Genomic DNA, 26,427 nt, shown 5'->3' with positions numbered 1-26,427 from the left:
GCTAAGGGTCACAGCCCTAAGAATTTCTGATTCCCTCTACAATGTTCATCTCTCTATAACATCCAGTTCTATCCACTGCTCAAATATTGCTCCAAAGCGCTAATACTTCTGCCTCTTACTCCTGGACAGGATATAACAGCAAGCCATCTGATATGTGATCCTTCTCTCTCCTCCAGCTTCCTCTGCCCATCAGTCTTTACTATTTGATTTCGTCAAGCCAACTGCATTCATTGGTCCTCTGAATTTTCCCCCTCAGTCCTCCTGAACCAAAAACATACTGCCTTACTGAACCCTCAAAAAACTTATTCCACCACTTCCTCATGCCCTACCTCATTTTTCCTTAAGGTTGCAAAAATCTGAAACTTAGTTTGATACCAAAAGTCAACTTTAACTACTTCAGGCCAGTAATTAACTGATCCTCTAGGTTATTACTTATGAAATGAATATACTTTTGACTTTTGTGTTTGGTGCAATGACCAAGCTGGTTCAAAAGGTGGAAGAAAATTCTGATTGAAGTAGCTAGGGATCTCCTTAAAGTTCTAGGTATAGGTAAGGCTGATTTCAATGGGATGAGACAGAGACAGTCCACAGTAAACTGGGCAAATCTGTTAATGGGTAAAATGATAGATGATCAATGGGAAGTGTTCAAAAAAAGGATTTAATGTGATACAGGACCAGTTTATATCCCCAAGGGGCAAGAGTTCTAATTCCAATAAAAAGTGTTATGCAGATCTAAAGAGGCAAGGGATACCAAAATCAACACAAAATTGTTTATAATTATATTAGGAAAACAGAGGATGGTCAGGAGCAGTGTAGATACCTTAAAAACAGAAAGCAGTGACGTTGTCAATGAAAATAAGGAAATGGCAGACATGTTGAATAATTACTTTGCATCTGTATTTAAAGTAGAGGATAGCATAGTGGAAATCCTGAGGAACTAATATTGAATCGGGGCAAAAATTAAGGTAAGCAAAATAAGAATAATGAAGAAAATAACGGCAGCAAAGAATGATAAATCCCCAGAATCAGATGGTTTCAATCCCAGTGTTTTAAATGAAGGAGGTGAACAACATGGCAGTTGCTCTGACTATAATCTTCCAAAGTTCTCTCGATTCGGGAAATGTTTCTTTAGATTGGAAAATTGTACACGTCATTCCACTATTTAAGAAAGGTGAAAGAGGAAAACCAGGAATTACATAGGATATTTAGCAAACAGGCCATTCGGCCCAACCAGTCCATGCTGGCAATCATGCTTCACTTGAGCTTCCTCCCATCTTCCCTCATCTAAATCTGTCATCGTAACCCTCTAGTCCCATCTCCATCATATGCTTGTCTAGCTTCCCCTTAAATGTATCTATACCATTCACTTCAACCACTCCCGTGGTAGCGAGTTCTACATTTTCACCACTCTCTGGGTAAAGAAGTTTCTTCTGAATTCCTTATTGGATTTCTTGGATCTCTTATATTGACGGCCTCTAGTTATGTTCTGTGTGCACGTGTGTGGAAGTGGAAATATTCGCTCTGTGTCCACTCTATCAAAACCCTCCGCAATTTTAAAGACATCTATAGGGAATTACAGACCAGTTAGCCTAACATCTATTGTTGGAAAATTACTAGAATCTATGATTACGGATAGAGTGACTGAACATCTTGAAAATTTTCAGGATTTGTAAAGGGCTGGTCATGCCTGATGAACGTGATTGAATTTTTGAAGCGGTAACTGATGTAGTGGACAGAGAAATAGAGTCATAGAGTGATACAGCACCAAAACAGGCCCTTTGGCCCACCGAGTCCATGCCGACCATCAACCACCCATTTATATTAATCCTACATTAATACCATTTTTCCCCTCACTGTGGGCGGCACAGTGGCGCAGTGGTTAGCACTGCAGCCTCACAGCTCCAGGGACCCGGGTTCGATTCTGGGTACTGCCTGTGCGGAGTTTGCAAGTTCTCCCTGTGTCTGCGTGGGTTTCCTCCGGGTGCTCCGGTTTCCTCCCACATGCCAAAGACTTGCAGGTTGATAGGTTAATTGGCCATTATAAATTGCCCCTAGTATAGGTAGGTGGTAGGGAAATATATAGGGACCGGTGGGGATGTTATTGGAATATGGGATTCGTGTAGGATTAGTATAAATGGGTGGTTGATGGTCGGCACAGACTCGGTGGGCCGAAGGGCCTGTTTCAGTGCTGTATCTCTAAACTAAACTAAACATATCCCCACCTTCCCTCAATTCTCCTATCACCTACCTACACTAGGGGCAATTTTTGCAATGGCCAATTTACCTATCAACCCGCAAGTCTTTGGCACGTGGGAGGAAACCCGGAGAAATGCGTATGGATGTTATTTATATGGAATTTCAGAAAGCATTTGATAAAGTCCCTCATAACAGACTGTTAACTAAAGATGAAGTTAATGGAAATTAAGGCAAATTACTGACCTGGGTAGGAAAATTGGCTGAGCGTAGGGATAATGGGCAGGTATTCTAATTGGCAGGATGTGACTAGCAATGTTTCCTGTAAGCCGCGGGCATACGTGGCTGCGAAGTATCACAGAAGATAACATGCAGGCCACTCACAAGTTGCCTCCTTTAACATTCCACACATGCACGACCATGTATAAAATTTTAAGCCACTGCGCATTGAAATGAATAGGCCACGCACAACAAAAGAAAATTTAGATAGGCCATTGGTGACTCTTGGTGTGCAGCAAGGATCTGTGCTGAGGCGTCAACTATTCACCGTTATTTATTAGCTACTTAAGATGGTGGGATAGAAAGTCACAAATCCAAATTTGACGATGACAGAAAGATAGGCGGCATTGTAAACAGTGCAGATGGAGACATAAAATTACAAAGAGATATTGACAAATTAAGTGAATGGGCAAAACTGTGGCAAGTGGATTTTAATGTAAGCAAATGTGAGGTCATCTATCTTGGACCTAAAAAGGATAGAACAAAATACTTTCTAAATATGAAAAGCTAGGAAAGATGCAGGTCCAAAGAGAGTAGGGGGTCCAGGTACACTGATGATTAAAATGTCAGGAACAGGTACAGAAAATAATCAAAAGGGCTAATAGAATGCTGGTTTTCATATCAAAAGGACTAGAATACAACAGGGTAGAAGTTATGCTCCAGCTATACAAAGCTCTAGTTATATCACACTTGCAGTACTGTGGGCAGTTCTGGGCACAACTCAGGAAGGATATATTACCTTGGAGGGAGAACATACCTGGACTCCAAGAATTAAATTATATGGGGAGATTACACAAACTAGGGTTGTATTCCCTGGAATTTAGAAGGTTAAGGGGTGACTTGATCAAAGTTTTCAAGATGTTAAGGGGAACAGATAAAGCAGAAAGAGAGAAACTTACTTCCGCAGGCTGTTGAGTCTAGAACTAGGGAGCATAGTCTAAATATTAGAGCCAGAACTTTCAGGAGTGAAGTAAGGAAATACTGTATACGCAAAGGGTGGGAGAAGTTTTGTACTCTCTTCTGCAAAAGGCAACTGATGTTAGGCTAATAATAATTTTAAATGAGATTGAAAAATTTTTTATTAACCAAAGATATTAAAGGATATGGTGAAACGACAAGTCTCAGATCAGCCACAATCTCACTGAATGGCAGAACAGACTTGAGGGGCTAAGCAGTCTACTCCTGTTCCGATGTTCTTAATTTTAGACATACACAAAAGCCATGAGAAATCTGACTGCTGGTCTCTGTACTTCAATTACTCGTAAGTCCCTGACAGACCCCATTACCTGACTATATAAAACATTAGTTTGACTCCAGCTGGAGTATATCGTGTCCAATTCAGAGCACTACACTTTAGGAAAGACTTGAAGGCTTTGGACAGGGTGTAGAAGAGATTTACTACAATGATTCCAGAGATGAGGAATTACAATTAGAGGACAAACTGGAGAAGCTGGGGTTGTTCTTCTTAGAGGAGTGAAGGCTATGCAGAGATTTGATAGAGATGCTTAAAATCATGAACAGTTTAGCTAGAGTAAATAAAAAGAAGCTGCTTCCAATGGCTGAAAGGCCAATAACCGGAGAGCACAGATTTAAGGTAACTGGCAAAAGAACCAAAGACCACATGAAGAAAAACATTTTTACGCTGTTATGAAAGTGTTTCCATTTTTAAAATATTTTTTGAGGACTCGTGTTTTAGAATTGTGGAGATGGATTCATTGGAGCACAGATGCTGGAGTTTTTTTTTTAAAAAGAGTCACTGGAAGGACCCTTTAAAAACAACATTTACTGGATGTCACATGTCTTCAGCTAAGTAAACAACAGGTGCCTTCTGACTATGGGAGTTGTTTACAAGAGAAGTGATATGTCAAGATTTATGGTGCTTTAGAGTGGGTTTCATTTTTGAATACTGTTTTGAGTCAAAGAACAGTACAACACAGGAACAGGCCATTCGGCCCTGCAGGCCTGCGCCGATCTTGATGCCTGCCTAAACTAACACCTTCTGCACTTCCGGGGCCCATATCCCTTCCCATTCATATATTTGTCAAGATGTCTCTTAAACGTCGCTATCGCATCTGCTTCCACCACCTCCCCTGGCAGAAAGTTCCAGGCACTCACCGCCCTCTGTGTAAAAAACTTGCCTCGCACATCCCCTCTTAACTTTGCCCCTCGCACCTTAAACCTATGTCCCCTAGTAACTGACTCTTCCACCCTGGGAAAAAGCTTCTGACTATCCACTCTGTCCATGCCGCTCATAACTTTGTAAACCGCTATCATGTCGCCCCTCCACCTCCGTCGTTCCAGTGAAAACAATCCGAGTTTTTCAAACCTCTCCTCATAGCTAATGCCCTCCAGACCAGGCAACATCCTGGTAAAACTCCTCTGTACCCTCTCCAAAGCCTCCACGTCCTTCTGGTAGTGTGGCGACCAGAATTGCAAGCAATATTCTAAGTGTGGCCTAACTAAGGTTCTGTACAGCTGCAACATGACTTGCCAATTTTTATACTCTATGCCCCGACTGATGAAGGCAAGCATGCCATATGCCTTCTTGACTACCTTATCCACCTGCGTTGCCACTTTCAGTGACCTGTGGACCTGTACGCCCAGATCTCTCTGCCTGTCAATACTCCTAAGGGTTCTGCCATTTACTGTATACCTCCCACCTGCATTAGACCTTCCAAAATGCATTACCTCACATTTGTCCGGATTAAACTCCATCTGCCATTTCTCCGTCCAAGTCTCCAACCGATCTATATCCTGCTGTATCCTCTGACAATCCTCATCATTATCCGCAACTCCACCAACCTTTGTGTCATCCGCAAACTTACTAATCAGACCAGCTACATTTTCCTCCAAATCATTTATATATACTACAAAGAGCAAAGGTCCCAGCACTGATCCCTGCAGAACACCACTCCATTCAGAAAAACACCCATCCACTGTTACCCTCTGTCTTCTGTGACTGAGCCAGTTCTGTATCCATCTTGCCAGCTCACCTCTGACCCCGTGTGACTTCACCTTTTGCACCAGTCTGCCATGCGGGACCTTGTCAAAGGCTTTACTAAAGTCCATATAGACAACATCCACCGCCCTTCCCTCATCAATCATCTTCGTCACTTCCTCAAAAAACTCAATCAAATTAGTAAGACACGACCTCCCCTTCACAAAACCATGCTGTCTCTCGCTAATAAGTTTGTTTGTTTCCAAATGGGAGTAAATCCTGTCCCGAAGAATCCTCTCTAATAGCTTCCCTACCACTGACATAAGGCTCATCGGCCTATAATTTCCTAGATTATCCTTACCACCCTTCTTAAACAAAGGAACAACATTGGCTATTCTCCAGTCCTCTGGGACCTCCCCTGTAGCCAATGAGGATGCAAAGATTTCTGTCAAGACCCCAGCAATTTCTTCCCTTGCCTCCCTCAGTATTCTAGGGTAGCTCCCATCAGGGCCTGGGGACTTATCTACCTTAATGCTTTGCAAGACACCCAACACCTCCTCCTTTTTGATAATGAGATGACTGAGACTATCTGCACTCCCTTCCCTAGGCTCATCATCCACCAAGTCCTTCTCCTTGGTGAATACTGATGCAAAGTACTCATTTAGCACCTCACCCATTTCCTCTGGCGCCACGCATAGATTCCCATCTCTGTCTTTGAGTGGGTCAACCCTTTTCCTGGTTACCCTCTTGCTCTTTATATATGTATAAAAAGCCTTGGGATTTTCCTTAATCCTGTTTGCCAATGACTTTTCATGACTCCTTTTAGTCCTCCTAACTCCTTGCTTATTTTCCTTCCTACTGTCTTTATATTCCTCAAGTGCTTCATCTGTTCCTAGCCTTCCAGCCCTTACAAATGCTTCCTTTTTATTTTTGACTAGGCTCACAATATCCCGTGTTATCCACGCTTCCCGAAACTTGCCAAACTTGTCTTTCTTCCTCACAGGAACATGCTGGTCCTGGATTCTAATCAGCTGACGTTTGAAAGACTCCCACATGTCAGATGTTGATTTACCCTCAAACAGCCGCCCCCAATCTAAATTCTTCAGTTCCTGCCTAATATTGTTATAATTAGCCTTTCCCCAATTTAGCACCTTCACCCGAGGACTACTCTTATCCTTATCCACAAGTACCTTAAAACTTATGGAATTATGGTCACTGCTCCCGAAATGCTCCCCCACTGAAACTTCGACCACCTGGCCGGGCTCATTCCCCAATACCAGGTCCAGAATGGCCCCATCCCTTGTTGGACTATCTACATACTGTTTCAAGAAGCCCTCCTGGATGCTCCTCACAAATTCTGCCCCATCCAAGCCCCTAGCACTAAGTGAGTCCCAGTCAATATTGGGACAGTTAAAATCACCCACCACTACAACCCTGTTACCTTTACATCTTTCCAAAATCTGTCTACATATCTGCTCCTCTACCTCCTGCTGGCTGTTGGGAGGCCTGTAGTAAACCCCCAACATCGTGACTGCACCCTTCCTATTCCTGAGCTCCACCCATATTGCCTCGCTGCATGACCTCTCTGAGATGTCCTCCCGCAGTACAGCTGTGATATTCTCCTTAACCAGTAAGGCAACTCCCCCACCCCTTTTACATCCCCCTCTATCCCGCCTGAAGCTTCTAAAGCCTGGAACATTTAGCTGCCAATCCTGCCCTTCCCTCAACCAAGTCTCTGTAATAGCAATAACATCATATTTCCAAGTACTAATCCAAGCTCTAAGTTCATCTGCCTTACCTGTTATACTTCTCGCATTGAAACAAATGCACTTCAGCCCACCAGTCCCGCTGTGTTCAGCAACATCTCCCTGCCTGCTCTTCCTCTTAGTCCTACTGGCCTTATTTACTATGTCCTCCTCATTTACTTCACTAGCTGTCCTACTGCTGTGGTTCCCACCCCCCTGCCACACTAGTTTAAACCCTCCCGAGTGACGCTAGCAAACCTTGCAGCCAGGATATTAGTGCCCTTCCAGTTTAGATGCAACCCGTCCTTCTTGTACAGGTCCCATCTGTCCCTGAACAGAGCCCAATGGTCCAGATATCTGAAACCCTCCCTTCTACACCAGCTGCTCAGCCACGTATTTAGCTGCACTATCTTCCTATTTCTAGCCTCACTGGCACGTGGCACAGGGAGTAATCCAGAGATTACAACCCTAGAGTCAGTTGAGCTTGTAGCCTGCTGAAAGAAACACACAGCTCATCTTTTCTCCACCTCTTTGAGAAACCCTGCAGAAAATCCAGTGTGTGATAGCTGTAATGCCTGATGCCGCATTTCTCCTGAATGAACGTGCACTCAGACGCCAGACTGTATGCCATCTGGAACATAACATATCTTGCCCTTTTTCTTCATGAATTAACAAGTGCTTTGGCCAAAGTATCTTTATTTTTTCTTTAATGGTGTGCGCGCGCACATGGGTATTTAGAAGGGAATGTATATATTTATCGTCATATTTCAAACTATATGTTAAAGCTTTGCATCTTTATTGACTAAGTCTTGTTTTGCAATAAATTAATACCTTTGTTGTTTATCAAAGAAACCTGGTTGGTGGATTTTATTCTGAAACTAAAATAGAGTATATAATTGGCCGCATCGGTAACTGGGTAGACATTTAAATATATGTTGTAACCTGTGGAGAAGTGGAACTAGAGAAAGACAGTGCACTCCTCAACCCTTGGTCGTAACAACGCCAGTGATTAGAATTTGGAATGCTGGATACAGATTCAACAGTAGCCTTCCAAAGTGTACTGGAGAAATACTTCAAGGAGAACAAATTGCAGGGATATGGGGAAAAAACAGGCAAGTTGGACGAACTGGATTGCTGTTCAAAACAGCTGGCACAGACTCAATGGGCTGAATCGCCTTGTTCTGTGCTATTCTATTCTATGATTCTAGGCTTGTATTCCCTTGGATAGAGATTAAGGGGTGATCTAATTGAAGTGTTTGAGATGATGAAAGAATTTGATAGGGTAAAAAGTATTTCCTCTGGTGGAAGGAATCCAGAACAAGGGGCATAACATTAAAATTAGAGCTAGGCTATTCAGGGGTGATATCACAAAGCATTTCTTCACACAATAGGCAGTGAAAATCTGGAATTCGCGCCCTCAAAAAAGCTGTTGAGGATGGGGGTCAATTTAAATTTTCAAAACTGAGATTGATAGAGTTTGCTGAGTTGGGTATTAAAGGTTATGGAACTAAAGCAAGTAGATGGAGTTAAGATACAGATTACAGATTAGTCATGATCTAACTGATGGCAGAACAGGCTTGCAGGTCTGAATGTCTTACTCTTATTACTACATTCTGTCCTTGAGGAAACAAGAGAAAAAAATTCATCACTCAGGCAATTTTAAACTCACAGCTAAGATGCTACATTGTCGTAGCCTTAAGGGCATCTTCCATCAGTATGCTGGTGACACTGATATTGTAAAAGACCATGCTCCAGAGAGGCGAATGTTTTTACAGTCTGGGTGTTGTCAACATACAGATGAAACTGACCTCATGCCTACAAAAATGTATCATGATACATTCCCGTTTGCTTGCTAACAGGAAAATTACACAGCCAAGTTGCAGTTTTAAAATCACAGCTGATTCGCAGATAGCAGGTTCTTTTACAGCCTGGGGATATTTTATTGCCTGCAGGATTGCTAGGTCTTTCCTACCTGGTAGTTCTGGAGTAGGATCAGGCTGAGGTAGAACTCGCTGAAGGCCAACTTCAGGTCACGAATGTTCCTGTGGTGTACACGTTCCTTATGAGAGAGGGGGAACACGGTCCTTCGCTGGCGCAAGTTGGAAACTGTGTTGCGGTCCATCTGCACTTCAAGAGTTGACTGCAGCTCATTCTGAAGTGTAGCAAACCTGCGCTGAGCCTCAGCAAGCTTTTCTATAAGGCAAACAAACAATCATATAAGCACAAATCCTTTCTAAAACTTGTATTTTCTTCCCAAGAACTGTCCCTACTTCAGTTCATGAGATTCTCCTTTCAGATGCTCTCCGTAACCACGATTGTTATGCGTGAACAGTAAGTCTTTACTCAGCCACACATCAGCTACTCTTGCTTCAGAGGCCATTATTTATGCATGGACAAGGGCAGGAACCAGCACGGCTTTGGATTAAGCAAAGGAAAAACTTGTCAGGGTTCGTGCCCTAATAATATCCAACGGTCCTAGCAAAAAATGCTCGTGCACAGACGGCTGGCTCAGAACAGGATCTGACATTCTCTGCAGCTGGGGCATTCTGCCAATACTCATCATCGAGCTTGCATTTGAGTAATTGTGACTTGGGTAAGATGAACTTAACTATCACCTATGGAATCAAGGGGAAAAGGGAGAAAATGAGACGGGAAGACATATAGCAAAATGGTTTGACTGTAATGTAATGGTCAAGCAACAATGAGGCAACAGAGAGCCACTGAGACTCTGCTAAAGTCGCCATCTTCAAATGAGAGAGAAGGAAAAAAAAGTTACAAGAACTTATAGTAGACATCTCCAGTTCTTTCACATCTCAAGTGCATATGCATTCTCTCTTCCTGTACAAGCTGGGAGAGAATGATTTCGGAATAGGTGAAGCCCCTTATGTCCAAGAAGCCTGACTGTTTCATAGCAGTGTCCCCCATAACCCTCAACTGCTACGCTTCAGAAATACATCTGTCAGTTTGAACTGCCTTCCCAGGTAACTAGTTCTACAACTTTATGAACCTTGTGCTGCCCACTTCTCTCCTAGCTTGCTATTCTTTTTTTTAAATCTTATATCCCCAACATTAGGTATTTTCACCAATTTGCCTGTGACAGACTGCCAATTCCTTTCTAACCTGAGATCTAAACATTTTCCTCAAAAATTTATTTTTTGAAATGCCAAGCCTATCTTCTGAAACACTCCTTCATACCTTGCTGCTTCATTCTGTACTCTTGAGAGCAGTAGATACTTTCCTATTATTTGCTAAACAGATTGACACACAGTACTCCAGATGGGATGTGACTTACTCAGCAAAAACACAAAGGCAATGCTAAATCTAAGCAGATCACTGGTTAGGCTGCAGTTAAAATACTGCAGTTTTGGGCACTCTGCTTTAAGATATCAAGGACACGGAGAGGGTACAATTAGATTCACTAAGAATGATATGAGGTGAAAGAGACTTTTGTTATGAACAGAGACTAGGGCTCTTTTCTTTAGGAGAAAGAAATTGAAGGGGTGATCTGATTGAAGTGTTTAAAATTATGAGGGGTTTTGGGTAAGGCGAATTGGCAAAAACTATTTCCATTGTTAGATGAGATGGAATAAATTTAAGACCATTACCAAAAGAACAAAAAGATAGAAGCTAGAAGATTTTTTAATGCAGAGGGTTTGACTAATCTACCTGTAACAGTGGTGGGAGCAGAATCTATAATAGCTTTTAAAAGAGAAATTATTAGACAAAGAAACATCTGAAGGAATAAGAAGAAAAGCCTAGTAACAGGACAAAGGTGACATCTCTTTTGGAAAGCCAGGAAACCAATTGAATTGCAGTTACCATGCTGCAAAATGTGCACATGTGGTTTTTGGAAACAGGCTCAAACTCCTTTTTTTTTGCTGTTAATGTATATTTAAAAATCTGCATTCCTAAAATGCCTCACCTCTGATAATGACAGTGAATCTGTCAATATGTTTTACACTGGAATAGAGGACAAACTACAGTTTGTGGGTCACATGTGACCTCAAACCCCTTACCACCTAAGATCAGGGATAATGTGACCATGGACGGGCAACTGCGACCTGTTGAAGTGGGAACTCCAGGACACCTCATGTGTCTTGGGCGGTCACTCATGTAGCAAGTGTCTCCAGCTGCTTCAGCATAAGCTCAGGATTTCAGGGCTTGAGGGGCAGCTGGAGACATGGCAGAACATCATGGAGCAGGAGAGTTTCCTGGATTGTACTTTCCAGGAGGTGGTCACCCCACAGGCAGCAAGAGTTCAGGATACTAGGTGGGTGGCTATTCAGAAGATTAGGAAGAGGCAGGAAGTGCAGCAGTCTTCAGGGTGTGTGCCACTCTCAAACAGGTACTCAGCATTGGATACTGCTGGGAGTGACAGAAGCCTGAAGGAGTGCAGTCCAGACCATGGTATCAATGGGCATGGGATCGTTCAGGAGGGAGCAGCAAAGAGCAGAAATGCAGTTGTTATAGGAGGAGGCAGGAGGACAGACAGGTATTTCTGTAACCATCATCGTGAGTCATGCATGGTATGTTGCCTCCCTGGACAAGGGGGAAGGGAGTGAACCAGAAGTTGTGGCACCAACCTGGTACCAACAACATAGCAAGGGCAGGTATTGAGGTCCTATGGTCAGATTTTCAGGAGCTAGGGAGGAAGTTAAAAAGTAGGATCTCAAAGGTGGTAATCTTTGGATTACTCCCAGTACCACGTGCTAGCGAGAGTAGAAATAGAAAGATAGGGAGGATCAGTCCACGACTTGGAGCATGGTACAGGAGGGAGGGCTTCAGATTCTTGGGGCATTGGGAAGAAGACACCTATTCAAAAGGGACGATGTGCACCTCAATGGGACCAATGTCCACATGGGGAGATTCACTAGTGTGTTGGGGAGGGTTTAAACTAAACTGGCAGGGGGGTGGGTACCTGTATAAAGTAGAAAAGAGGAATAATGTGAGAGTGTTGGACAGTACAAGAGAAGAGAGTAGTTCCATTTTAGATAGGAGCAGACTGAGAAGGGCTATGAGGAATGCAAAGACAGCATTACACTGCCTGTATGTAAACACTTAGTGTGGTGAACAAGGTTAGTGAGTTACAAGCACAAATAGCAGTATGTGAATATGATATAGTGGCAATAACAGAAATGGTGAAAACTGGGCGCTTAATGTACAAGGATATAAAGTGTTCAGAAAAGATAGAGGAAGGAAAAAAGGAAGGTGGGGTGGCAGTTCTGATTAGGGATGACATTGTAGTGTTGGAAAGAGAGGATGTTCTTGAGGTAGCAAAGGCAGAACCTATTTGGTTAATGTTGAGAAGCAAAAAGAGTACAACCACGCTACTCGGGGTCCAAAGAGTGAGAGAGAAAGCTAGAGGAGCAAATCGACAGGGAAATCACAGAAATGTGCAAGAACTACAGAATGGTGATATTGGGGGACTTTAATTACCAAATACTGATTGGGATAATATTAGAGCCAAGAGAAAGGACGGGGAGGAATTTTTGGATTGTTTTCAGGAGAACCTCCCTGATGAGTATGTTCTCGGCCCAACTAGAAAGGAAGCATTGCTGGATCTGGTGCTGGGAAATGAGGTGGGCCAAATGCACCAAGCGTCTGTGGGGGAACACTTGGGTAAGAGTGATCATCGTATCATAAGGTTTAGACTTGTAATGCAGAAAAGGACGATATAAAATAGAACAGCTAGATTGGAAGAGGGCTAATTTCAATGCAATGAGAAAGGATCTAGCCAGGAGAAAATTAAACCAAAGACAAACAGGACAAACTGTGATGGAACAATGGGTTATCTTTAAGGAAATGATGCTTCAGGTACAGGCTAGGAATATTGCAACAAGGGCTAACGGTAGGGGCACCATAAGCAGGGATCCTTGGATAACGAGGGAGATAGAGCTTATGATGAAAAAAAAGAGAGGGTGTATGATGCACGTCTGGTGAATTCTTCAAGTGAGAATCAGGCTGGATACAGTAAGTTGAGAGGGTAGGTGAACAGGAAAATAAGACTGGCAAAGAGAGAATATGAGAACAGAATGGTAGTTGTTATGACCGAGGCGGGTGCAATGCACTGCCAATTCAGTCCCAACACTCCACAGGTCACAGCATATTATTAAAGTTTTCCCACCTACTGGAAATTAGTCAAAAAAACTTTATTAATCCCCAGAATAAAACAGACCAAACCAGGTAGCTTTAAACAATAAGAAATTAACTATTTATTAATAAACTAAATCTTAAACAATATTAAGATAAATCTATGTCTAAAAGGCTTTATAACTTCTTATTTCTCTTAACCCTAATGCACACTCACATACATTCAAAAACTAACGGCTAACCGGTTTAAAAATGATATTTCTTAGGAATAAATAAGTAGCTGGGTTGTAAGTCTTGGTGATTTACATTCCTGCTCAGTGAGGTGTCCCAGAGTAGAATATTCAGATGCCACTCAAAGTCCCTAGGCGATTTCGAGGAACAGTCTTTAAGGGATAGGTGTTCAAAGCACTTCGGTTGCAGCAGGCATCACACAGTTCTTTCAACGACGAGTATAGCAACAAGTCTCCAACAATACAAATGTACTTTTCCAAGATTTTTCTCTCCTTAGGCAATACAGAGCCTGAAGATAAATCTAGACTTCTCTGCTAAGAGAGAGATCCCTCCTTCAGTGTAGAATATGCTTTGCTGGTCTCCAGTACAAATCAGTTATAGCCAGTCTTGTTACACAGTCAAAAGTTACAATACACCATGTGACCTCCTATCTCTCCTGCTGTTGCCTAGGAAACGGGTATAGTTGCTAGCACAATGTGTCCTAGTTTTTAAAGGCACACTGTTTTTAAACAGTCTTAAAGGCACACTGGTTGACAAAAAAAAGTGCATTTATATAGCACTTTTCACAATTTCAGACAGCCAGAGCACTTCACAGCCAATGTGGTACCTCTGCAGAGTAGTAAGGTATGTAGGAAAACATGGCAACCAATTTGTGCACAGCATGTTCCTACAAACAACAATGAAATAAATGACGAGATAATCTATTTTAATGGTGCCACTTGCAATTTTGACCAAAACACCATGAGAATTCCCCTGATCCTCCTTATAGTACAATGCAACTTTTTCGCCCATCTGAAGGTAGACCTGGCATTGGTTTAATGTCTCACCCAAAAGGCAGCAACCTCTGACAGTGCGACACTCCCTCAATACAGCACTGAAGCAGCTGATGGTAGAGCAGAAAGAGTTCTAGTGCCATAGTAGAAATGGTACTTAACAGGCCAATTCAGTGTGGGGCAGTAATAAAGAAAGCAAACAGAATGTTTAATTATTGTGTTACGTCAGCTGAGTACAAATCAGGAGATGACCTGCTAAAATTGTACAGTGCCCTGGCCAAACTGCGCTTTGAGGACTGTATTCAGTTTTGGGGAGATGGTGGCATAGTGGCAATGTCACTGGACTAGTAACTCAAAGACCCAGGTTACTGCTCTGGGATCATGGGTTCGAATGCCACCATGGCAGATGGCAAAATTTGAATTCAATTAATCTGGGAATTAAAAAGCTAGTCTAATGGTGACCATGAAACTATTGTCGATTGATGTAAAAACGCATCTGGTTCACTAATGTCCTTTAAGGAAGGAAATCTGCTGTCCTTACCTGGTCTGGCCTACATGTGACTCCAGACCCACAGCAATGTGATTGACTCTTTAAAAAAAATGCCCTCTGAAATGGCCTAGCAAGCCACTCAGTTCAAGGGCAATTAGGGATGGACAATAAGTGCTGACCTAGCCAGAGATGCCCACATCCCACAAATGAATAACAAAAAACAAGACAAAGAAAGACATTCAAGTCATAAGGAAGAGCAACAAGGATGATCATTAGCGTCAAAGGATTGATCTATGACAAAACACTGAAGAAAAAGGGTTTTAATGGCTTGAAAGGGATCTTATGTAAGTACACAAGATATTAATGATACAGATACGATTAAAAAGAGCACTATGTCATGCTATGCTACAATACTAAAGCAAGATGCACGGGTAAAAGGAAAATTTAGGAGAGATGTCAGGAAGAACCTCTTTATGCCGTCATGCTCACGAGAAGTGCAGCGATGAAAATACAGAACTAAACTGAAGAGCTATTAAAAATTGGAACAATTTGAAAGAGGCTGGCACATGTGGTGTCAACAAAATGGAGGACAACGCACATGCTCCTTAGCATCTCTTGCACTCAAATCCACATCCACGTCTAAGACTGAAAACCAATTAAGCTTCAACTGCATGGAAATGCAACACATAATCACACCTGGATGTGAGCTCTACTCAAACACAATGAGACAAGATCTTTCTCAGACTTTTCGTCTCCAAATAACCTCCATTACAATGGAGTATGAACCACCATCATCTCCTCGGAATGGGGCCAGCATCAAGACCGTTATACAGCCCAGTTAGGACTGAAACCTGAAGTCACATGGGCAAAGTCAAACCTTATAAAATTCACCTTAAAAGGCAATCATTTTGAGGAACAAAGGGTTGTTTCAGGACAGGACAGGACAGCTAGTCAAGAGGAAGGAGGAAGCTTACTTAAGGTTGAGGAAGCAAGGATCAGACAGGGCTCTAGAGGGTTACAAGGTAGCCAGGAAGGAACTGAAGAATGGACTTAGGAGAGCAAGAAGGGGACATGAAAAAGTCTTGGCGGGAAGGATTAAGGAAAATCCCAAGGCGTTCTACACTTATGTGAGGAACAAGAGGATGGCCAGAGTGAGGGTAGGGCCGATCAGGGATAGTGGAGGGAACTTGTGCCTGGAGTCGGAGGAGGTAGGGGAGGTAGAGGTAGTATTCACTAGTGAGAGAGACCTTGTCGTTTGTGAGGACAGCGTGAAACAGGCTGATATGATCGAACAGGTTGATGTTAAGAAGGAGGATGTGCTGGAAATTTTGAAAGACATGAGGATAGATAAGTCCCCGGGGCCAGACAGGATATACCCAAGGTTTTACGGGAAGCAAGGGAAGAGATTGCCGCGCCTTTGGCAATGATCTTTGCGTCCTCACTGTCCACTGGAGTAGTACCAGATGATTGGAGGGTGGCAAATGTTATTCCGTTGTTCAACAAAGGGAATAGGGATAACCCTGGGAATTACAGACCAGTCAGTCTTACGTCAGTGGTGGGCAAATTATTGGAGAGGATTCTGAGAGACAGGATTTATGATTATTTGGAAAAGCATAGTTTGATTAGAGATAGTCAGCATGGCTTTGTGAGGGGCAGGTCATGCCTCACAAGCCTTATTGAATTCTTTGAGGATGTGACAAAACACATTGATGAAGGAAGAGCAGTGGATGTGGTTTTTATGGATTTTAGCAAGGCGTTTGATAAGGTTCCCCATGGTAGGCTCATTCAGAAAGTAAGGAGGCATGGGATACAGGGAAATTTGGCTGTCTGGATACAGAATTGGCTGCCCCATAGAAGACAGAGGGTGGTAGTAGATGGAAAGTATTCAGCCTGGAGCTCGGTGACCAGTGGTGTTCCGCAGGGATCTGTTCTGGGACCTCTGCTCTTTGTGATTTTTATAAATGACTTGGATGAGGAAGTGAAAGGCTGGGTTAGTAAGTTTGCCGATGACACGAAGGTTGCTGGAGTTGTGGATAGTGTGGAGGGCTGTTGTAGGTTGCAACGGGACATTGACAGGATGCAGAGCTGGGCTGAGAAATGGCAGATGGAGTTCAACCTGGAAAAGTGTGAAGTGATTCATTTTGGAAGGTCGAATTTGAATACAGAATACAGGCTTAAAGACAGGATTCTTGGCAGTGTGGAGGAACAGAGGGATCTTGGGGTCCACGTCCATAGATCCCTCAAAGTTGCCACCCAAGTTGATAGGGTTGTTAAGAAGGCGTATGGGGTGTTGGCTTTCATTAACAGGGGGATTGAGTTTAAGAGCCGCGAGGTTATGCTGCAGCTCTATAAAGCCCTGGTTCGACCACACTTGGAATATTGTGTTCAGTTCTGGTCGCCTCATTATACGAAGGATGTGGAAGCTTTACAGAGGGTGCAGAGGAGATTTACCAGGATGCTGCCTGGACTGGAGGGCATGTCTTATGAAGAAAGGTTGAGGGTGCTAGGACTTTTCTCATTGGAGCGAAGAAGGATGAGAGGTGACTTGATAGAGGTGTACAAGATGATGAGTGGCAGAGAAAGAGTGGATAGCCAGAGACTTTTTCCCAGGGCGGAAAGGGCTATCACCAGGGGACATAATTTTAAGGTGATTGGAGGAAGGTTTAGGGGAGATGTCAGAGGTAGGTTCCTTACACAGAGAGTGGTGGATGCGTGGAATGCACTGCCAGCAGTGCTAGTAGAAGCAGATACATTAGGGACATTTAAGCGACTCTTGGATAGGTACATGGATGATAGTAGAATGAAGGGTATGTAGGTAGTTTGATCTTAGAGTAGGTTAAAGGGTCGGCACAACATCGTGGGCCGAAGGGCCTGTACTGTGCTGTATTGTTCTATGTTCTATCTATGTTCTATAAAACCTGTCCGTCTGTTTATTCAGCAAATAAAACACAAGGGGTTAAAATACTAGTAACAAAAACACTTGCTGTGGTCAGTTGGGAGGTGAACAGTGAGAACAAGCCACGCCATCACCCACCTGGCCATAACAATGCAAAGAGTGATCAACACTTGAAATGGCCTTCTGTGTAGGGTAGTGCTACTGAAAACCTTAGACTCATCCAAGAAGCCATTAGATGACAGAGGGTAGATGAGTAAGGAAGACAGAATAGGTTTCCTCATCTATATCTAACTTGTGATCTAATCTCAAAATTCAATCTACAAGTTAAATGAGCAGAATGACACCAGTTATGTACAGAAATATACATGGTTAGGTGTGAGTAATAAAGCTGGTGTGATGAGGGATTCAATTATGTCACAAGAGGAAAGCCTTAATGACTTATAGGCATCATTTGAAACCATAGGCTAAAACTGCAGTCTTATTACTCACTCCCACCCATCTATTATGTTTTTAGATATATAGCATCAATTATAACTTTATGAGTTATCTCTTTGCTAAGAATGCCCTCAGGACATCATAGATGCAAAATCAATTTAAGGCACTTAAAAGGCAGACAGATACCTAGAAAATAAGGATAAGAAGGGACATAGAGAAAAAGCAGAGAACTGATATGAAAAAAGAGAGCTGTCATAGTTAGAGTATGGCAAAGGTGGATTAACAGTTGTATGGCCAGCTCCACTTCCTCTGCCTCTCCTGGCTTCAGAACTGAAGTTTCCTGATTTCTGGTGCAAGGGAGGGAATGAAGAGAAATCAGTGAGGCGAGCCATAAAGATATAGAGTTTGACATCGCAATCTGCATTGGGAAAAAAGATGGTGAACGGTTGGGAATAATGAGGTTGAAATTTATTGTCTGGCTTGAGACAAGGTCTATAAATCACAATGGCTTTGTTCCCATGATTTATGATGCCACCTAAACAAAGACATTCCATAATAATTTTTAAAGGAAAATAATACATTGCATGCTTAGTTCTTAACATTTTTGTTCAAATTTCACCTGCCTACAATCTAACTCAGTGTTTTGAGGTTGCGAACAGTTTGGTTCAGGCTAGGAAGAGCAATGGGATTAGTGTCACGGCTATGGAGTTTGTGGCAAGACCGTGTCTTCAGCCTTATCAATGTTTAGCTAAAGGATATTTTAGTTCATCCAAGACCGGATGTTGGCTGATCAGTCTGCGAACAGAGAGGCAGTAGAGGGGTCCAGAGAGGTGTGAAGAGCTGGGTGTCATTAATGTACACGTGGGAGTCGATCCCATATCTTCTGATAATGTCACAAAGAGGCAGCATATAAATTAGGGAAGAGGAGGGAGCCAAGGATAAATCCTTAGGGACTCCAGAAATTATGGTATGGAGTTAGGAAGAGCAGTTATTTCTGAAGATGCTATGGCTGTGGTTGGATAGGTAAGAGTAGAACCAAACAAAGGTTGTCCCACTGAGCTGAACAACAGAGCAGGACTGGTGTAGTCAACTGTGTTGGCCCATGCAAAGTAGCAGCTCCTTGCTTCAACTTAAACTTTCAAGGACCTGCGAAGAAGGCAGTGAGAGATAATGCACCACAGCAACATTAGGACTTTTTCAGCGCTGCACTAAGAGTGGAAACCAAGGAGATTCAAATAAGGAGTTGTGGGAAAAATGGGCACAGATTTGGTAGGTGATAACATAGTTAAGGATTTTTTTTTTGGGGGGGGTGGGAGGTTAGAGATGGAGTGGTAGTTTACAAGGACAGTGAAGTCAAGAGGGAATTTTTTTGAGCAGGTGTGTTGACAGTGGCTTGAAAGTTTAGGTTCAAGCAAGGGACAATCCTGTTATTCTGCATGGGCTTAGCAGAAAGTCATAGGATGTGCCATCCAGTTACAGACTGAACCCATCCTGTAGGTTATGAGCAGTGTGATGTGGTGCAGTAGGCTCACTATTATGTCTCTCACTTCAACTGATTTTGAAGGAGATTGGGTCTGAGGCACAGTAGCATCATTTTCTTTTAAAGCAGCTTTCCAGTACTTTCCTGAGAACGGAACAAACAATATAGTCTTGCCTGAAAAATTGCGTTGAGAGTACAAAATGCTCAATTTAGCACAGTAGACTGGTAAACCAGGCAACAAATTTTGAAGGATTTCAATCTTTGAAAATTTGGATTAGCATCTTCAATTAGAATAGATTTAAACTTATCACACCCAGCCACAAACAGTTTAATGCTGCAACGGAAATTGATAACTGAACAAGCGGATACTGACATTTATGAAAGATCCTATCGGTGCAACAGTATGCATTGCTTCACTACAGGTTCCCTGAGCAGAGGTTTCTGATAAGCCAAGATATTTCCTCTGACATTTGCTGCTGTACATTTGATACACAGATTGATTTCACAATCCTGTGATGCCAATGGAAAGCAGGGAGAGTGAGTCAAAGCTAGGGCTATGCATTCTAGTCCCAAATTTCACCACCCTGAGGGCGTGCTGCACAGTTAGGGGTGACAGCTTTCAGATAAGATGGCAAACCAAGGTCTCATCTGCCCTCAGGAGAACGGAATAGATACCATGCAAAGAGAAGTAGGGGAGTTCTCAGTGCCCTGGCCAAGTTGTGTTTGAGAAATTAAGAGGCTTTTTTCTAGGGCAGATAAAGGGGAACCAGTAGATGCAGTATACTTGGATTTTCAAAAGGCTTTTGATAAGGTGCTATACAAAAGGCAAGATAAGGGCTCATGGAGTTGGGCCAATATATTAAGCAAGGATGGAGGATTGGTTAACGGATGGGAAGTAGAGACTAGGGATAAACGGGAGCATTGTCAAGTTGGCAGACTGTAACTAGTGGAGTGCCTGCCACAAGGATTAGTGTTGGGGCCGCAGCTATTTACAATTTTTATTCATGATTTAGACAAAGAGACCGAAAGAAATGTATCTAAGTTTGCTGACGATACAAAGTTGGTGGGAATGTAAGCTGTGAGGAGGACACAAAGAGGCTGCAAAGAGATATGGCAACACCTCTACCAATCAGAGTCCAATTGCCAACCAACCAGCACTCTCTTTTCTCATACAGTATAAATTTGTTGTTTCCCTTACATTGGTATTCTTGTGAATTGTCCTGATGAATGCAAGATGAAAAGCTTCGACAAAATTTCTCTATTTTCAGCAATACTCAAGTTCTGTACTACCAAACAACTATTTAGATATAGACAGGTTAAATAAGTGGGCAACAAGATGGCAGATGGAGTATAATGTGGGGAAGGGTGAGGTTATTCACTTTGGTAGTAAGAATAGAAAAGCAGAATTTTTTTTAAAGGCCTGAAACTTTTAAATGTTGACGTTCAAAGAAACTTGGGTGTACATGTACATGAAACACAGAAGGCTAACATGCGCTACAGCAAGCAATTAGGAAAGCAAAGGGGATTGGAATACAAGAATAAGGAAGTCTTGCTACAATTGTATAGGACTTTAGTGAGACCACATCCGGAGTACTGTGTGCAGTTTTCGTCTCCATATCTAAGAAAGGATAAACATGCCTTGGAGGAGGTGCAGCAAAGGTTCACTAGATTGGTTCTTAGGATGACAGAGTTATCCAATGATTAAAGGTTACATACGGACATACAAATTAGGAGGAGTAGGCTGAGTAAATTGGGTCTATATTATCTGGAGTTTAGAAGAATGAGAGGTGATCTCATTGAAACATAGAAGATTCTAAAGGTGCTTGACAGGGTCGTTTCCCCTGGCTGGGGATTCTAGAACACGGGGTGGGGGGCACAGCCTCAAAATAAGGGGTCAATCTTAAGGACTGAGATGAGAAGAAATTTCTTCACTCACAGAATTGTGAATCTTTGGAATTCTCTACCCCAGAAGGTTGTGGATGCTCCATCATTGAGTATATTCAAGACTGAGATCGATAGATTTTTGATCTCTCAAAGAATCAAGGGATATGGGAAGCGGGCAGGAAAATGGTATTGAGGTAGACCAGCAGTGGTTGTATTAAATGGCAGAGCAGGCTCGAGGGGCCGAATGGTCTACTCTTGCTCCTATTTCTTACATTATGTTCTGAAGCTTATCCCTCAATCAACACCAAAAGAACAGTTTAATTGGTCAGCTCTCTCTTTACTGTTTGCAGAACCTTATTACACACAAATTGGCTGCTGCATCTCCTTATGACAATGATTGCATTTTAAAAGTACTTTATTGGCTGTGAAGGCTATAAAAGGTATTATATAAATGCAAGTTCTTCTCATCACTTAAGCTATCGAAACCCACAGGATTGTAAAATCTTAGCCACTGACTCTCCGTGTTAGCCAGCTTCAACCAATACCTCAAAGAACACAAATAACCAAACCATGGTATCAATGGGTTTGATACACCCAATGGAAAAGCTGATGGCCATAATTTTTGCATGCTCAATTAAGCTACATAGTTATGTTACTGAAAGATTATTTTAAATGAGCTGTTGGAATTCTCTACTGCACACCAGTCAGAATGCTTCTAATTGCAGCCCAGACAGTTGCATTCGTTTGTAATGCAACATGCCTCTCACTAATCCTCAATCAATAAGTTGCCACAGCTGGGCAGATATTCTGTTTCCTGCCTGCAGACATCATCTGGCCATAACCCCAGAACTTGAATTGCTAAACTACCAGGGCCAATTCCAGATTATGTTGTTTGGAAAAGAAATGTGCATCACGCATTCCAGTTGTGCCCTCCCCTGAAAGCACTTTGTTATGATTAAAACAGACATCCAAAGTATCTGGTACTTCACTGAAATGGTCAACGTTCACATCAAAGAATTATTCATTAAACAATGATTGTTGGCAAGTTTCTTGACTGTAAGTGTCATCAAACCCAACATCCACAAATGCGTGCTCTTCAACGGAAGTCACTAGATAGTGATCAGCAGTGGGAACCCTGGCTGATTTCTGCCCTATATCTAGCCCAGGGTTCTGACGCCAATTGCAGTATCATTACTACCATTCAAATCAGGGTTAGCTATATCAGCCCAGTCTAGGATGTAGACCTAGGACCTCTGTGGTCTGTATGGTTCACCGTTACCATCCTTGCCCATCAAACCACTGGGGAGAAAGGTGTGTCCACAATTTTTAAATACAACGCAACCAACAGGATTACAGCATAAACACAATGAATTGATTGTTTTGATCTATTTATTGGATCAGTCTCAAGTCTGAAAGCGTGTTAAAGAACACTATATGAACAAATACAAAAACACATACTGTACTTTCAAGTGACACCCAGTGTGATAGGACATTCACACTCACTACTTTGAGGGAGCACACATCAGCAGCAAAATTTCAATGAGTCTGTTTTCTAAAATCTTAAATTAAATAATAGGCAAAGATAAAATGGTTGTACAAGAATGCACGCTGAAGATAATGGTGTTTATTTCCTCTTTAAATTAGTGCCAAAATAGCACTATAATTCTTCAAATGGTTAGAATGTGTAAGATGAGTATCATTGCCCATCTTTCCCAATACAATTATATTTTCACTAAGTTGTAATAATTACTCCTTGAAAGTATCACGCCAATCCAAAACCTTTGCTCAGATCTAACATTAAAGTCAATCGCCCATCTGCAGGGCAGACGTCCCTTATCGAATCACTTCAGAGGCACACAACTCGAGTGAAATGTGAACATTCATGAACAGCCTTGGCACACTCTACATCTTGCTGTTTACCTTTCCAGGAAAGGCAGCCAGGTGTTCAAGGAGTGAGGACATCAAATTAGGTAAAGTTGAATCTTTATGGCAGTGTATGGATTGCAGATCTAATTGCTGAGAATTTAATATCTCCAGAAATAGAACAAATGACTGATGCAGCTAATACAAATTACGCAGATACATAAGGTAATATTTAGAAGGCTGGGCAACACTGGGTGCATGCACCATTCACCATCCTCATGTTCTGCTGAGCCTCTCCACAAATACACCAAGCTTATGCCAGTCCATCCTGAACAGGTCTTTGCTACTTGACAAGGTTAATTTGAAACATTCCTCCACCTCACCTTTACTTTTGATTTTGAGAGTCATCTCATTACCACTATTATAATAACATGTGCAGAAGTGAATTTCTGACCTGAAGCTACTAAATATGTGATGTACAACAGTTAGAATATTACTTCATCCCAAATACCAAAATAACGTCAAGTTTGTAGTTTTATTTCAAAAGCAAACGGGCATAAAATATGTGCATTCATCAAGGACACATAACAGTACTGGGGAATAGACCCTTCTATCCGAATGCCCCAAAAAGCGAAAAAAAAAATTTGTACTTAGACTTCACACTAGACTACTCGGTCCAGGAACAGACAGAGAGAGGGGGGCAACAGAGAGAGAGAGAGGGGGGCGACACAGAGAGAGAGAGAGGGGGGCGACACAGAGAAAGCGAGGGGGGGGACGGAGAGAGAAAGCGAGGGGGGGGACGGAGAGAGAAAGCGAGGGGGGGGACGGAGAGAGAAAGCGAGGGGGGGACGGAGAGAGAAAGCGAGGGGGGGGACGGAGAGAGAAAGCGAGGGGGGGGACGGAGAGAGAAAGCGAGGGGGGGACGGAGAGAGAAAGCGAGGGGGGGGACGGAGAGAGAAAGCGAGGGGGGGGACGGAGAGAGAAAGCGAGGGGGGGGACGGAGAGAGAAAGCGAGGGGGGGGACGGAGAGAGAAAGCGAGGGGGGGGGACGGAGAGAGAAAGCGAGGGGGGGGGACGGAGAGAGAAAGCGAGGGGGGGGGACGGAGAGAGAAAGCGAGGGGGGGGGACAGAGAGAGAAAGCGAGGGGGGGGGACAGAGAGAGAAAGCGAGGGGGGGACAGAGAGAGAAAGCGAGGGGGGGGACAGAGAGAGAAAGCGAGGGGGGGGACAGAGAGAGAAAGCGAGGGGGGGACAGAGAGAGAAAGCGAGGGGGGGACAGAGAGAGAAAGCGAGGGGGGACAGAGAGAGAAAGCGAGGGGGGAGGAGAGAGAAAGCGAGGGGGGAGGAGAGAGACAGAGAGGGGGGAGGAGACAGAGAGGGGGGAGGAGACAGAGAGGGGGGAGGAGACAGAGAGGGGGGAGGAGACAGAGAGGGGGGAGGAGACAGAGAGGGGGGAGGAGACAGAGAGGGGGGAGGAGACAGAGAGGGGGGAGGAGACAGAGAGGGGGGAGGAGACAGAGAGGGGGGAGGAGACAGAGAGGGGGGAGGAGACAGAGAGGGGGGAGGAGACAGAGAGGGGGGGAGACAGAGAGGGGGGGGGAGACAGAGAGGGGGGGAGACAGAGGGAAGGGGGAGAGACAGAGGGAAGGGGGAGAGACAGAGGGAGGGGGAGAGACAGAGGGGGGGGGGGAGAGACAGAGGGGGGGGGGAGAGAGACAGAGGGGGGGGGAGAGAGACAGAGAGGGGGTGGAGAGACAGAGAGGGGGTGGAGAGACAGAGGGGGGGTGGAGAGACAGAGGGGGGGGGGGAGAGACAGAGGGGGGGGGGGGAGAGACAGAGGGGGGGGGGGGGAGAGACAGAGGGGGGGGGAGAGACAGAGGGTGGGGAGAGACAGAGAGGGGGGGGGAGAGACAGAGGGGGGGGGGAGAGACAGAGGGGGGGGGGAGAGACAGAGAGGGGGGGGGAGAGACAGAGAGTGGGGGGGAAGACAGAGGAGGGGGGGGGAAGACAGAGGAGGGGGGGGAAGACAGAGGAGGGGGAGAGACAGAGAGGGGGGAGAGACAGAGGGGGGGGAGAGACAGAGGGGGGGGGGAGAGACAGAGGGGGGGGGGGAGAGACAGAGGGGAGGGGGAGAGACAGAGGGGGGGGGAGAGACAGAGGGGGGGGGGAGAGACAGAGGGGGGGGGAGAGACAGAGGGGGGGGGAGAGACAGAGGGGGGGGGAGAGACAGAGGGGGGGGGAGAGACAGAGGGGGGGGGAGAGACAGAGGGGGGGGGGGAGAGACAGAGGGGGGGGGGAGAGACAGAGGGGGGGGGGAGAGACAGAGGGGGGGGGGGAGAGACAGAGGGGGGGGGGGAGAGACAGAGGGGGGGGGAGAGACAGAGAGGGGGGGGAGAGACAGAGAGGGGTGGGAGAGACAGAGAGGGGTGGGGAGAGACAGAGAGGGGGGGGGGAGACAGAGAGGGGGGGGGAGACAGGGGGGGGGGAGACAGGGGGGGGGGGGAGACAGAGAGGGGGGGGAGACAGAGAGGGGGGGGGAGACAGAGGGGGGGGGGAGACAGAGGGGGGGGGAGACAGAGGGGGGGGGGAGACAGAGGGGGGGGGAGACAGAGGGGGGGGAGACAGAGGGGGGGGGAGACAGAGGGGGGGGGAGACAGAGGGGGGGGGGAGACAGAGGGGGGGGAGACAGAGAGGGGGGGGAGACAGAGAGGGGGGGGAGACAGAGAGGGGGGGGAGACAGAGAGGGGGGGGGAAGACAGAGAGGGGGGGGAAGACAGAGGAGGGGGGGGAAGACAGAGGAGGGGGGGGAAGACAGAGGAGGGGGGGAAGACAGAGGAGGGGGGGAAGACAGAGGAGGGGGGGGAAGACAGAGGAGGGGGGGGAAGACAGAGGAGGGGGGGAAGACAGAGGAGGGGGGGAAGACAGAGGAGGGGGGGGAAGACAGAGGAGGGGGGGGAAGACAGAGGAGGGGGGGGAAGACAGAGGGGGGGGGAAGACAGAGGAGGGGGGGGAAGACAGAGGAGGGGGGGGAAGACAGAGGAGGGGGGGGAAGACAGAGGAGGGGGGGAAGACAGAGGAGGGGGGGGAAGACAGAGGAGGGGGGGGGAAGACAGAGGAGGGGGGGGAAGACA

General features: G+C 44.7%; 1 protein-coding gene across 2 annotated transcripts in view; it reads right to left on the bottom strand.

The window, feature by feature from the left end:
• The window catches only part of LOC137373082 (solute carrier family 53 member 1-like), a 454,369-nt gene that overhangs the window by 175,073 nt on the left and 252,869 nt on the right, over positions 1-26,427 (bottom strand). For both annotated transcript variants that reach the window (XR_010975579.1, XM_068037939.1), the window contains exon 4: positions 9,128-9,348. Coding sequence is in view for 1 of the 2 variants with exons in the window: in XM_068037939.1 (XP_067894040.1) it covers positions 9,128-9,348 (221 nt within the window). In the remaining variant the exon portion in view is untranslated. The remainder of the gene's footprint in view (positions 1-9,127; positions 9,349-26,427) is intronic.

The sequence above is a fragment of the Heterodontus francisci genome, chromosome 8 (assembly GCF_036365525.1).
Source record: "Heterodontus francisci isolate sHetFra1 chromosome 8, sHetFra1.hap1, whole genome shotgun sequence".
NCBI lineage: Eukaryota > Metazoa > Chordata > Chondrichthyes > Heterodontiformes > Heterodontidae > Heterodontus > Heterodontus francisci.
Note: the sequence above shows the minus strand (reverse complement) of the source record. Positions and strands in the feature narration are given on the sequence as shown.